Source organism: Cebidichthys violaceus, unplaced genomic scaffold (genome assembly GCF_023349555.1).
Source record: "Cebidichthys violaceus isolate CVI_PGR_0920_01 unplaced genomic scaffold, fCebVio1.0.p SCAF_7, whole genome shotgun sequence".
Taxonomy (NCBI): Eukaryota; Metazoa; Chordata; class Actinopteri; order Perciformes; family Stichaeidae; genus Cebidichthys; species Cebidichthys violaceus.
Genome location: NW_027176927.1, coordinates 14,688,742 through 14,702,341, shown reverse-complemented (window position 1 = coordinate 14,702,341; position 13,600 = coordinate 14,688,742). Strand labels below are relative to the sequence as shown.

The 13,600-nt window shown below is 40.0% G+C and overlaps 1 protein-coding gene across 2 annotated transcripts; it reads right to left on the bottom strand.

Moving 5' to 3' along the window:
• Positions 1-4,912: 4,912 nt before the first annotated feature.
• On the bottom strand, positions 4,913-11,669 carry macc1 (MET transcriptional regulator MACC1). Of its 2 annotated transcripts, XM_068736211.1 has the most exons (5): positions 11,561-11,669; positions 8,831-8,950; positions 6,682-8,729; positions 6,299-6,487; positions 4,913-6,175 (listed from the first exon to the last, which is right to left on the bottom strand). In XM_068736211.1, the coding sequence occupies exons 2-5, from the start codon at positions 8,943-8,945 to the stop codon at positions 5,972-5,974; spliced, it is 2,556 nt and encodes an 851-aa protein (XP_068592312.1). In that variant the 5' UTR covers positions 8,946-8,950; positions 11,561-11,669; the 3' UTR covers positions 4,913-5,971. The 2 variants fall into 2 exon arrangements, with proteins under 2 accessions (XP_068592312.1, XP_068592311.1); XM_068736210.1 differs by lacking the exon at positions 11,561-11,669 and having other exon boundaries at positions 8,831-8,960.
• Positions 11,670-13,600: the final 1,931 nt, after the last annotated feature.

Here is a 13,600-nt window from a genome sequence, read left to right as displayed (position 1 = left end):
GGTTGCTGTGGTCTCACTATTTGATCCTTTACTTAGTGACTAAAACACCAGTGATAAATGAAGTGCGACTATTGAAACTGTAAGCCCTTGTTCTTTCTTTCTGACTTTTCTAATTGCTGAACTTTCTCCTCTTACACATCATCTATTACCAAATTATTACGGCGCAATGAGAAAGGGAAGGACGGTGGGGAAAAGGTGGTGGGGTGGAGGAGACACCACCACTACCTTTTGCAGCATGCATAAATCACCAGGCTAATAAATTGAAAGCTAAATGACTTCTTGCCCTCCACATATATCATGGAGGCAAACCAAATGAAGCTGTGTATACCCCAGAGGACAGAGGAATGCTTCTGTTCATTACAGTGATTTGTGGATGCCCCCATGACTGTTGACTTCAGAAATCTGAGTCGAACTGTTTGGACTCATGTGTGTTTACTTATAGCAGCATGGTTATGTGTATCACAAATCAATTTATTATGACAGAATACCCCAAAAATTCATTAATTTCTACATTTATCCTTCTCTGTTTTCAAATATACTCACACATTTTCTGTACAACTGCAATTTCTTGCTGTTTTTTAGCTTAAAGTTAAAGTAAAATAATGTGTTCCCAAACTTTATTATTTATTACTTATGACTTGCCATGCTGAAAAATTCAGGGAACTCATTGTGTTTGATAAAATACATGATGATCCCATTATTATGTTATCTTATTCATTAAATAGGTGTTCGTTACAAATAACACATGGGAGTTAATTAATATAAATGAGGAACTGTGGAGAGCACTGAAACTGTCAACATCGATACAATGGCGCCACCCACTGGGCTGAAACCACCAGGGTCTGTGATGCTTCAAGGTGTTTTTGGAGTTTACCTTAAAAACACACAGTACTGTTTTATAGATATACTGTACAAGCTTCTGTATAGTGAGATTCATTTTTGATATCCACATTAATAAGGGTGAAATCAACTTTAAATAACTGAATACAGCCAAGAATAGTTTAGATAGTTTTGTTACTGGAAAAACATGAAACCATTTGAGGGCAGGATATAAAATGCTTCGCTGTAATATGAAGGATAGACAACATCTTCTCAGTTAATGTATCATCCAAATTTCTGTGAAAAAAAATACACTAATGGACTAAGATTGTCTCGGCGGTTAGCTGGGACAAGTGCCAGATGGAACAGCAATTTCAGCATTTTTTCTCTTCTCCTTAAAGGAAATAATATCCTGCCAACCTCTCCTTAATCCTGCCTGGATCACCACAGCAGACTGAGCAGCTGAGATGGGCTTTGTTTGGGAGGTCTCACCTTGTCCGTTGTCCCGATGAAGAATAGGGTCCGTCTGGGACACTTCTTGAAACGAGTCTGTGGTGAGTGTTTGCCTTGAATGAACAAAACCAGGGAAAATACAATGAAATATACATAAAGTATGCTGAACAAAGTTAATGTGCTTATCAGAAACAAAATCTTAGCATTTTAACTGTGTGCCTATTTTAGAAATGCTGCAGTAAATGGATGCACTTTAGAGTGCCAGAACATTTTCAGTCACATTTTACTCGGCAATGATAACAGGAGACAGAATCTGTATTTTCCTTCATACAGTCAAATATTCTCACACTGAAAGGCAGCACTCTGTGTTGGTGCAGGTTTGGCAGGCGTGTCGGTGACAAGGACTTAATGTGTTAATTCGTTGATGTGTCATGAGCAACAGCAGGGATCTCTGAGTGAAACACAACAGCAGCCTGGAAGAAGCTGTGGTCTTCAACACATACTCTATAATGACTGATATGTTATGTTTTTTTTTTATCATACAGTTACATTGAGAACAGCCTTTCCAAAGTTCAAAAAAGAGATGCTAGTCAGCCTTTCTTGCAACTAAAAATGCCCTTTTGTGAGTGAAGTGGTAAAAATAAGACAGACAGCGGTCTACTGAGAAGTGGATGAGTGAATGTGGTATGTCAAAAAAAAAGACAGTTGCATAAGGCAAAGTGTTGTGGTGGCTCTGTTGTGGTATAGAGTTCCTGTTTACTGGAGTACATTTCCTGCTCTATAGACTGGGTTAATGCCAGGAAACAAGCAAGCAAAGTAGTTCTCTCCTAATGGAAACTGAATCATTCAGTAACAAAGCCCATAATACTGGCGAACAAAGGCTCACTTAATGGTGGAAAAACAAACCGTTCTGCTAAAAGCAATTTTACAGCACAAACATCAAAACAACTGATGAAGATTATTGTATAAGACTTACATACTGTATATACTGATGTTTTCTCATTGTAAATGGATGACAATGACCTCACTGGAAGCTGAAGGTAGTATTGTAATATAACATTTACATGCCATTTAAATTGGATGCCCAATTTTGAACTAAAAGAAAAACGTGATGAAAGTAACAAATTACATTTACTCTTGCTACTATTACAAAGTTGTTGTTTTTGTGTAGGCCTATTTAAAAAATATCTGCGTCAATGTGTAGTATTTGGCGACATCTAGTGGTGAGGTTGCAACCAAATGAAAATTGTCCCGTGTTCCAAGCAGATAAAAAAACGACGGTGGCCAACGCGAAAAAACGTGAATGGTCCTATCTAGAGCCAGTGTTTGCTTCGTCTGTTCCGGACTACTGTAGAAAGGGGTTTGAACATGGTAAATGTTGTGAAACAGTTGCTGTTAGGTCAAGGAAACAAAACCACTTGGTAAGGGTTAGAAAAACAACTTCATGGATTGGCATAAATTAAGTAACGTAAAGTAAGCGACAGATGTACTGTCATGACTCAGTGGCTTGGTGTTGTGACATAACGTTGTCAGTAAAAAAATCACTCAACTTTTAGTTTCACAAGGGACACGAATGCAGGTTTCCTGAGTAAAAGTCCTTAGTTGTAGGCTTCTTCTTGCGCACTACATCCCTTGTCCTAATGACGCTGATGGGTTTACATTGGAGTAAGTCGTAAGCCCAGTGAGTCTCATACAGACGCTAAAGTGTGCATGCGTCGAGCAGTCATTCAGATACTATGAAATCAGTTTGTTTACAGGTTCTAGCCCTGCAATCTTGTATCCGGAAAATGTTTCTCTATGTTTTTCATTTCATGTACATTTGAACAGTACAACACAATTTGAGAAGTTATATCTAAACGTGCTCTTAAGGACTGTAGTATTTTCAGTAATACCAGGTTACCTGTTGAACCCTTTGAGCCACTCAAGTTACAGACTATTGTTTAGGAGTCATGGAGGATCATTTCCCCCAAGTAAATACAGCTTAGAATCAATCTTTAAAATGTTCTGTTTCACTCACTTTGTGGGCAAGTACAACACATCCTCTGCTGTTTAGTAGTGCCTTGTTGCCAGGTGAACGGGGTGAATATCAAGCTCCGTCATAGACGTGGAGGGCTGTAAAGGTCAAATATATGTTTATTAACGGTGTTGTTTTATCCTTTCACACATTCTGCAATTACAATAACATGAATGACAATAGATTCAATATTTTTTTCACAAAAATATACAACCTCAGACAGCCAGCAATATTCATAATAATTAACTGCTATCTGCACTCTCTCACTGCTGCTATAAAAGGCCCCCAAAACAAAAGCGGTCACATTTCATTAGTCGCAAAGTTTTAATGCCTCACTGCATCTATGAAATGGGGGCCTTGAAAGGCAGTGTCCATTTTTAAATTGGATGCCTCAAACGTTTTTGTGTCCCCGATTTCGCTGTTTCACTGTCAGTGCTTCACCCTGTATCTCTTTGTGACTGTTGTTGTTTGTAGCTACATCCTTTATAATATATAAAAAAACAACCCAACAATTAGACGATTTTGAAAACATGTTAAGCCTGTAAGTACACTAAACTGTAAGTACACTACACATTCATACATATATTTTTATAATACATGCATATTTCTAATAATAATAATTGTTATCTTACTTTTTGGTAACCTCTAATATTTGACACTGTAACCGAGCACATGATGCTATAGTCATAATCTTATATGCTTAAGATATTCACAGCTATAGCAACAATGTTCAGTATTGATATTTATCATTGATTTTGCTTCTATAACTCATTGTTAACCATTTATCTCTTGATGAGTCACATGTGTGAGGAAGTGCTTCATGTAGATAAACTGAATCCTTCCTTCCTGAACTGACTCTCTGAAACAGTGAACCTTTTGTCCTCTGGGTTTGAGGACGTCCGCTAAATGTCATTGTTTAAGTAATCCTAAAGTTTTCTGTCATGATCAGGAACGTATGCACTCACATTGAATTACTTGCTGCCAGAGAAGGGACATTGTTTGGGCTAACCTGGAGGTATTAAAGGGTAATAAAAGGATGTCACTACGTTGTCTGATGAATGTTTCTACAAAGTTATTTATATTAGCGAGAGAAAACTCAGGAGTGAAATCATTTCTTGTTTTACATCTCACTAAACATCAACTCCAGTGTTTCATATCCCTGAGTTTGTCCTTGATGTTCCCTCTAAACTGCTACTCTGTTTACCATCAGCCCTTTCAAAAAAAATACAATCTTACAACCATTCTCAACTGGGAGATTGAATCAGCTCCCTCTGTTTTCTCTATTTGATTTACTTTCACTAGGCTGCAGTCAGTGAGCCAAAGTAAAGTGAGTTCAGCGTTCTGTGCTCTCTGTTTGATAGAGAACCAGCACACAAAGCTCTGAGCTGAAACTAGCTTAAACAAACAGTGTCAGAAAAAGCAAACAGTCTGAGAAAATCTGTGAAAAACACTTCAGGGAAAAGTCATTTGTTTCTATGGCGTGATTTAACACAACTGGAAAAATGACAAATGTAACATAAGTTAAGTATTGAAATATGATTTGAATATAAGTATGTAGTTTTATAGCTCCATGTCATTTTAGCTATTAGTTGAACCTCTGCATTTATTAGAAAACGGATCAGATAATTTACTGCAGTTGGTATTTATTCATAGTTCATGCAACACATCTTTATTTCAGTATCAAAGATATCAATGGTTGGTTGACATTTCTGTGACTGAAGGCACTGCGTACTGTATATGGCACCACTCTCAACAGTGAGGTTTCCATTTGGCAAAGAAAACATGATCATACAAACACAATGGTTACATTGTCTATCTTATGAAATGATCTGCTTTGTACATATCTAAAACATTTCACTACAGTATAAAAATAATAACATATTTAAGAAACGATAGTTTATGACACTTGTATAGTAGCATCTTTATGGTTTGTTTACTGACATCAAGAAAATGTCACTTTGGTAGAACATTCTAATTTTCAGCACAAACTCTATTTAATGTCCTGGCAGATTGCTAGTTAGCAACAGTGTTCACATTATTAACTACCTACATTATTTTACAGAAAACTAAAACTTAAAAATCCCATTGATACAAACTTTCACAGGATCCATAAAGGTGATGTGGATCCTAATACTGTGGATCCTTAAAAAACAAACTGAATACAGTGGGTGAGTTAAGTAATGTACTAGAAGAAATCAAATTAGATTCATAAATATAAATTGAACCTGGTCTTTAGGTAATGCACTTTTGCAGATTGGGTAATGTTAGCCTGCTATTAACAGATTTTTCATACCCAGGACAATTGATGTCAGTCAGGAACAACTGATCTCATAAACATTTGACAGAAAATGATCTACCAAAATTAACTTTCACGCTTCATCACGTGTGTGTACATAGAGACATAGAGAAAAGTGACAAACTACACTTCATTTTCTTCTCTTCGTAAGATGAAAGGACATTCCTTCATTGCTAAAAAATGTAAGAAACATATTTCACATTCACCAAGTGAGATCCAAACATGAAGTGCAAGTACCTGATTGAATTTCAATGAAGTAGCTTCTGATGCTTTGTGTAAAAATGAGAAAAACTATACAATGACAAAAACAGAGCAAATTAACATCAAAAACAGCATCAAAGCCTTATTGCTGTGTAACAAAACCTCTCCGTTTTCCCCCAAGTGCGTGTTTAGGAATTTGGGTATGCAGAGGCTCGAAAGATATCCAGACAGTTCGCTGTGATGAGGGCACCGGTCAACTGCCTCCACTGTCGGGTGGCAGGGTTTTTCATTTTGTCCAGGACCAGGTGCAGATCCTGGATCATGTCCCTGTAGCTGTCCCCATACCGCAGACTCCAGGAGTACAGGAAGTCGTAGGCGGGCTTCCACATTGACTTAAACGGAGCAGAAAATACAGGAATCATCATACATCATATTCACTGCAGAAATGCCATGAAATCAGTGTTATCTACTCTGTTTCCATCGCCTGCTGTGTCAGTGTGTGCTGTTAAGCTGACCTGGGCACCGACTTCCCTGCTCTTCCCTCGGTGCGGTGCCTCATAGTCCGCTATCTGAGCACTGGACAGTTTGCCCATCTTCTCCGCGAGCTCCCGCCATCGAGCACCCAGCTCCACAGCTGTGGACAAAATGACTGTGTTCTGAATCAGCTGGGCCACAAGATTCACAGAGTCCATCTTCAACATACCCTGTGGTGACAAACGCAGAGATAAACGGTCACTAAAGCCATGGGAAGCACAGGACATCGGAGCATGTGCTGTGAGTGGTGGGTTGTGTATTATTTTGTGAATTTGCAGTGTTTTCACAAGATTAGTTTTTCTTGTACACAAAGATTGAAATAGCTAGAATGAATGTTCTATTTGTATCGTTTTTCTCGACTTACCACCATGAGCTCATGCAGAAACTTTTTCTTGCTCTTCTCAGCGTGGCAGTCTTCCTTCAGCGTTTCTAGCACACAGGCCACTTTATCAGCCTGAGTTTCAGCGTGCCTTCGTGTGATCGTGTCCAGTGACAGCTTGCCGTACCCTAAAGCATCAGCCAAACCTCTCCAGCTGCTTATGTGTTCAGTGACCAGCGTCTGGATGGCGGAGTACATGTAAGTAAGCTTCTTGAAGGGTCGCGTCATGTTGTCCAAGAGGACCTCTGTGGTGATTTCAATGCCGGTGAAGTCGATCACTTGGTCTGCGGTTATGAGCTTGACGTTCTTGCAGTGAACCAGACCGGTCCTGCCTCGGAGGAATCCGATATACCACTCCTTTACTTTGGAGTTACCCACTGACCTGACAGTCTCTCTGGACAGGAGAGCTACAGTGTCCCCCTTGAAATACTCCAGAAGGTAGTCTACGCGTGGCTGACGGATGACTGACTTTAAGGCTACACCATACCACTGTAGGTTCACCGGTCTGTTTGTGAATTTGGGCAAATCTGGAACACTTTCCTCGGGGATAGGTGAGCTTCTTGTCATTTCAATGCGCTTTTCTGCGCTTGTCTGCCTCGGCACTCGCTTCTCTGATCTGACGGGTGCTGCGGGAGGGGAAGGCACCTGGAAATGTGCAACAATTGCATCTTTTGATTCTTTCACCTTTAGATCTAATTTAAAAGGAGTCATTTCTGTGTTACTCGCACAAGATAACGCAACTGGCAGATGAAAAACTGTCCCTATTTTGAGCCGACTTTGTCTCACTTCTTTTAGTTCGTCCTCAGGTTTGATTTTAAACATTGAGTCGGTGAGGCTGATACCGACATGCAGGTTGTTCAGTTTGTCTGGTTTAAACCCATGTTTTCCCCAAAGCTGCAGCACAAGTGGAGGTATATTTTTGTTTCCCCTGCAGATGTCTGAAAACGGAAGCCTTGGCGGAACGTCCTCATGACCGCAAACCACTATTACAACCTTGAATGATGGATGGATATACCTGGGGCCATAAACTGCTACCGTGATCTGGCGATCAAGGTAATCCCACACCGATGTAGCAGGAGACTGGATTGCAGAGGCCTCCGCGACTGCAATTACATAAAAATGTGTCTTAAGGTCCTGCAGCTTAATTTGCATCATGTTCTTGTAAATGTAACAGTCGTTCACTTTAAGATAAGGTCCCTCTTTTTTGTTGGACACCAGGCCGACCACAGTAGTCATCACCTGACTCAACGGGTCGCTCTTCACCTCTCCGGCCAGTTTCATCTCCAGAGAGATGCACTCCTTTATGTTGATGTTGCTGAGGACCACCTCTAGAAGTGGACTCATGGTTGTCACGTAGTTGTTATTGAGTCCAGGAGGAGGATCTAGCATTGCTTTCAGCGTAACTTCCTGGACTTCTCCTTGAGGAACATGGCCTTCTGGGACATGGATGCTAATTTCTGAGGCGGGCAACTGTACCGAGCCTCCAGTGTGGCCGATCTTGCAGATGACCTGAAAGTCAGTGGCCTGTGTCTGAGCCCAGCCTGGACTCTGGCTCATCAGGTTTAAGTCCAGACACGAGCGGGTTAGCTGCCTGTGGCTCAGCCAGGCCATCTTGTAGGCCTCTCTGTCGTTCTTAAGCCACTCAAAGTCTGGGTTCAGCACCGGCCCAGGAGGTTTGAAGCTGTTCTCCCGTTTTGGCACTTTTCTCTCCAGATCATCCAGGATGTCAGAGGCACTTCTGCATCTCCCAGATCTGTCGATGGCTTGGTTTTTGTTTTCCAAAAAGTTCCCCACGTTGCCTTCATCCGAAGATGTGCTAAAGGCGTCATCGTTATTTGTGTCCAAAGGATTTTCATTGTTTTGCTTCACATTAAAAGAGCTAGAAATGTGTGTGACTGTGGTGCTGTGTACAATGTCATCCAAGAACGGATTCGATTGAGACAGTTTGTTCCAAAAGGGATTTTTCGACTGAGCTGAACGTGCGTCTTCTGGTTTTGAAAGGGGCCACTCAGAGTTCTGTGTCACATACACACCTGTGGAAATATTAGGAGTTTAGTTAGAACGTTGATTAACATTATCTTAAGGTTTTTAAATTCAGAGCACCGGCTGTCTCTGCTTCAAAGTGATATTTTACCATTCCTGTTGTCACTGGTTGAGACTTTGTCATCCAGATCAATCAGTGTCCCCTCAGATTTACTCCGCATGAGACTCCCAACACGACGGAAGGACCTTGCTTTTCCAGCTGCCATATCATCTGTAAACATAAAAACTATATTGTTTTAATTTCTAAATGAACTTGCAGCTTTTACTATTCAACAACTTTACTTTATTTCTTAAAGACAGATTTTTTTCTCCATTTATTTACCAACTTGTGCCTACATATGTAGACAATTTGGATTTACTAGCAAATACTATAACAGCTGTCATTGGTTTACAAAACATAAAAGGACACAAATAAGTAATGGGTCAGCATGGGGCACATATATACTGTACTGTGCACAAGTTTCAGGCAGGTGTGAAAAAATGCTGTCAACTAAGAATGCTTTAAAAAATGGAAGTGTTAACAGTCTATTTTTATCAATTTACAAAATGCAAAGTGAGCGAACAAAAGAAAAATCTGAATCAAATCAATATTTGGTGTTACTACTCTTTGCCTTCAAAACCGCATCAATTCTTCTAGGTACACTTGCACACAGTTTTTGAAGGAACTCGGCTGGTAGGTCCAACTCCATTTGCAGAAATGTAGCCCCAAACTTGCAAGGAACCTCCACCATGTTTCACTGTTGCCTGCAGCCACTCATTATTGTACCGCTCTCCAGACCTTCGGCGAAAAACTGCCTTCTTCTACTGCCAAATATTTGAAATGTTGACTCATCAGTCCAGAGCACCTGCTGCCATTTTTCTGCACCCCAGTTCCTATGTTTTAGTGCATAGTTGAGTCGCTTGGCCTTGTTTCCATGTCGGAGGTTTGGCTTTTTGGCTACAACTCTTCCACGAAGACCACTTCTGGCCAGACTTCTCTGGACAGTAGATGGGTGTACCTGGGTCCCACTGGTTTCTGCCAGTTCTGAGCTGATGGCACTGCTGGACATCTTCAGCTTTCAAAGGGAAATAAGCTTGATGTGTTTTTCATCTGCTGCACTAAGTTTCCTTGGCCGACCACTGCGTCTTTAATCCTACAAAATCCCTGACTTTGTGTAAGTGTACCTATAAGAATTGATGCTGGTTTGAAGGCAAAGGGTAGTAACACCAAATATTGATTTGATTTAGATTTTTCTTTTGTTTGCTCATTTTGCATTTTGTTAATTGATAAAAATAAAGAATTATTATTTAGATTTTTCAAAGCATTCTTAGTTGACAGCATTTTTTCACACCTGCCTAAAACTTGCACAGTTGGGTACACAGTTTGTGTGTGTGTGTGTGTGTGTGTGTGTGTGTGTGTGTGTGTGTGTGTGTGTGTGTGTGTGTGTGTGTGTGTGTGTGTGTGTGTGTGTGTCTGTGTGTGTGTGTATATATATATATTTTTTTTAAGTAGTAACTAAATTAAATATACAGAAGAAGAAAAAGGAGAAGGTGAAAAGATAAGCAAGAGGAAATAAATAAGCTGTACGATCTGTTTCGGTTTATATACATTTCATGCAAGCTTTGCAGGATGGGTTTGTTTTCCCGTTAATTATTCCTGTTGTTTTTGATATACTGATATCACCTGAATTAATTTGACCCTTCTTGAGTTGATTCTATGAATTGATTAGTAGGTCACAAAATAAATTGCCAACAATATTATTGCATTCATTCAAGTCATAAGTCATTGTTTAAGCACAAATGCCAACATTTGACTGTCTACCGCTTCTGAAGTATGAATATTTGCTGCTTTTTTTTAGTCTTCTATCATAGCAAACTGAAAATCTTTTGGATTGCTGTTTGGACGAAACAAACAATTTGAATGTTTTTGTAATGGGTTCTCAGTAATTTTTCATTACTTTCTGTCTACATTTTACAAAAGATTATTCAAAAACAATTAATAGGCAGATATATCTTTTAAATAAAAGTCATCTTTAGTTGCGGGCCTAAACATAAGCAGACTTATATTTTGAGGTGCTGTGACACATGACAACAACCGACACCTGAACAAATAAAGACATGAGAGTAAAGTTATTGTTCTGTCTCAACTATGTTTCCTTCAGCACAGAGAGCCTCGGGCTCTTTGTAGTCTGTTACAGGAAAACAGTTCCAAGCGTGGTATGAAGCCTCAACTCTTCTGCTTGTCACTGTTTGCGTAAAAGGACACTACCCATTCATGACTTGTCACAGTGAGTCAGTCATCAATAATGTGGTTTCTTACACCAGTGCACAAAAACAGGTTGGTCTTGTCAAGCCTACGGCACAGTAGTCTGTTCTCTCAGCGCTTCTTGCTGTGATCAAAGTGCAGTGCCACTGTACACCTGACAGTACAAATGTATATTCTGATGAAATACCACATGACGGGCTTATTAACGATGCACTGTACTGTGATTCCTGTACAGTAGCCATACTCGATAATAAATAAACTAGGCTGATTATAATCTTGTGCATGTTTCCCTTTTTTTAAAATGTAATCAGATAATAAATTCTCAAACAAATCTGACATTCATTAATAATCCAGGCGGAGTAAGAAGTACACAGCAGCACAGATTCAGACAGCTCCAGCGTCACTAGCTGCACCAGTCTCACTGACATGTAGCCTGTCAGTGTCAGCAGGTGTATTGCTACAGCTACTCAGTAGTTACACATTAATAAAGCTATCCCGTACAGGCCACTTCCTACTGTGAAAATGAGAGAAGAAAAACCATCAAATGCGAGAAAAGAAAACAAAGTTTGATCTCACCGTCGGCATGAGATGGTTGTAGTTTTGCTTCGGAGTGTTGGCAGGAAAAGAGGCCAATCCACTGTCAATAAACACGTTTTTTCTTTCTAGGGCGTGATTATGATGTTCACCTCCTCACGTCACGGATCTCTACCCTGTTTGCTCTCAGCCACGGAGCATGTTGGGACTGGGAGTTTCGAATGGTACAGGAACTCCGGCGGAGGAGTGGCCTTTCGCGGATTGCGACTACAATACCCGAAATGCACATTTCTGTTTACGCACGAGACTTGCAACACCTGAAACTGAGCGATACCTCTGTAGTTTCGACAGGAGTCCCGAGTTTAGTGATAAGCGTCCAAACAACGTTGCAGTAACAGGCTCACACCGGTTGGAGTAGACACAATAACCAAGGTCAATCCACCCAGTGAGCATTTCATTATTTGTTAAATATATTTACACTCATACGGTGAAGTCACAGCATTTGGGGAATTTGAGAGTAAAAACAAATTGACAAGTACTTTATGTGCTTGTTGCGGTAATAAGCCAGTAATGACAGAATAAGGGTTATAATGGTATTTCATCTTATTCATCTCGGTCATTCATTTGAGACTTATTTTAGAAACAGATAGTTGGGTTTTCTTGATGTTACTGTCTTATCACTGCGGTTTCGAGTGACTAGATCAAAGCTAAAATGAACTGAGAGGTTGATCTCATCAAGGACACAAGTCATGTTATCTCTCTGAACAGGTTACATACATTTACTGTGATGAATGCCTGAATTGATCACTATTTGAGACTGTTGTAGCATTTATATTTGTTATAGAAATAATCCAACACGAAACCACTATTTCAGCTGCTTATAGCTTTGGAGGTTCATTCCAAAAGCATATGAAAGCTAATAACTTCTACTACCCCTTTGGGAGAAACTTACTGTTTGTTTTGTAACTGTTATCTTGGCTGATGAATATCCACACTGAAGTTTAAATGGTCTGTCAGAGATGTTGTGGTCTTTGGATGGAGGCCCTGGCATCCAAGTTCACAAGGAATGCAACTAAGCACTCTTGAGTAGATTATGAATTTTCATGTAGCAAATGTGGTCAGTGGCTGCTGCAGCCTGGACTTTAGCATGACTGATTAACATCCCCCTCCTACACAAGTAAAAGTATTTTATATGTGATTGAGCACAAAACTAATTGAATGTTGAAACGTGTAAATGTTTTATATCTGAACTCCCCTCTGTTTTGCACCATTCATTATGCTCCTGAGCTGTGCATGCGTGATGTTGGTGTTAACTGCCTGAATATGAAACAAAACAGACACAAGCTGCCACATTTCACCTGAACACCGTTGCAATCGTTTCATTATCAGCACTGAGCCAGATTATTTGAGCTGCGTTCCAAATCGCATACTTTTTTATTTTTACGAGATTTAGTACATACAGCTGACCTTACAAAGTATGAACTGTTGCATGCAGTATGCATACATGTGGGACACACTGCTATGTCATGACGTTGCATCTTAAACTTTGACTCTATTGCTCATGTCGCTGCAAAGGATTGTGGGTCAGAATAGCCAGAAAAGCATGCTGGCTAGCATGCTGCTAAATATGACCAGATGCAGGACATCCTGGTATTTTTGGCATACTGCAAATGACATACAGTATGTATTGGGACATACTAAATATTTTCTGGCATACTAAATGGTATGGTATATGGGTATTGGAACGCACAGTCACTATTGAGTATCTGAAAAGAAAGATGTGTTAGCAAATTCTGCTCCCTTGTGGCTGTTGTAAACATATGGATGGGATAATGCTGCTGGTGGCATGCTCTATTTTTCTTTTCTTTTTTTCAACAAATTTCATCAAAAGACCCAAACCAACAATGTACTGATCCCATTAATAGGGGATCAGTACATTGTTGCACCATTGTTGCACCATGTTGATACATTGCCTGTGTATCCAAAGCTGTCCATTGAGTCCATTTAGCTGCCTCAGTGTCAGGGTCCTGGTGTTGTGCATAACTCTCTGTCACACTGTCGGGGTTAGACATCTTTAACTTT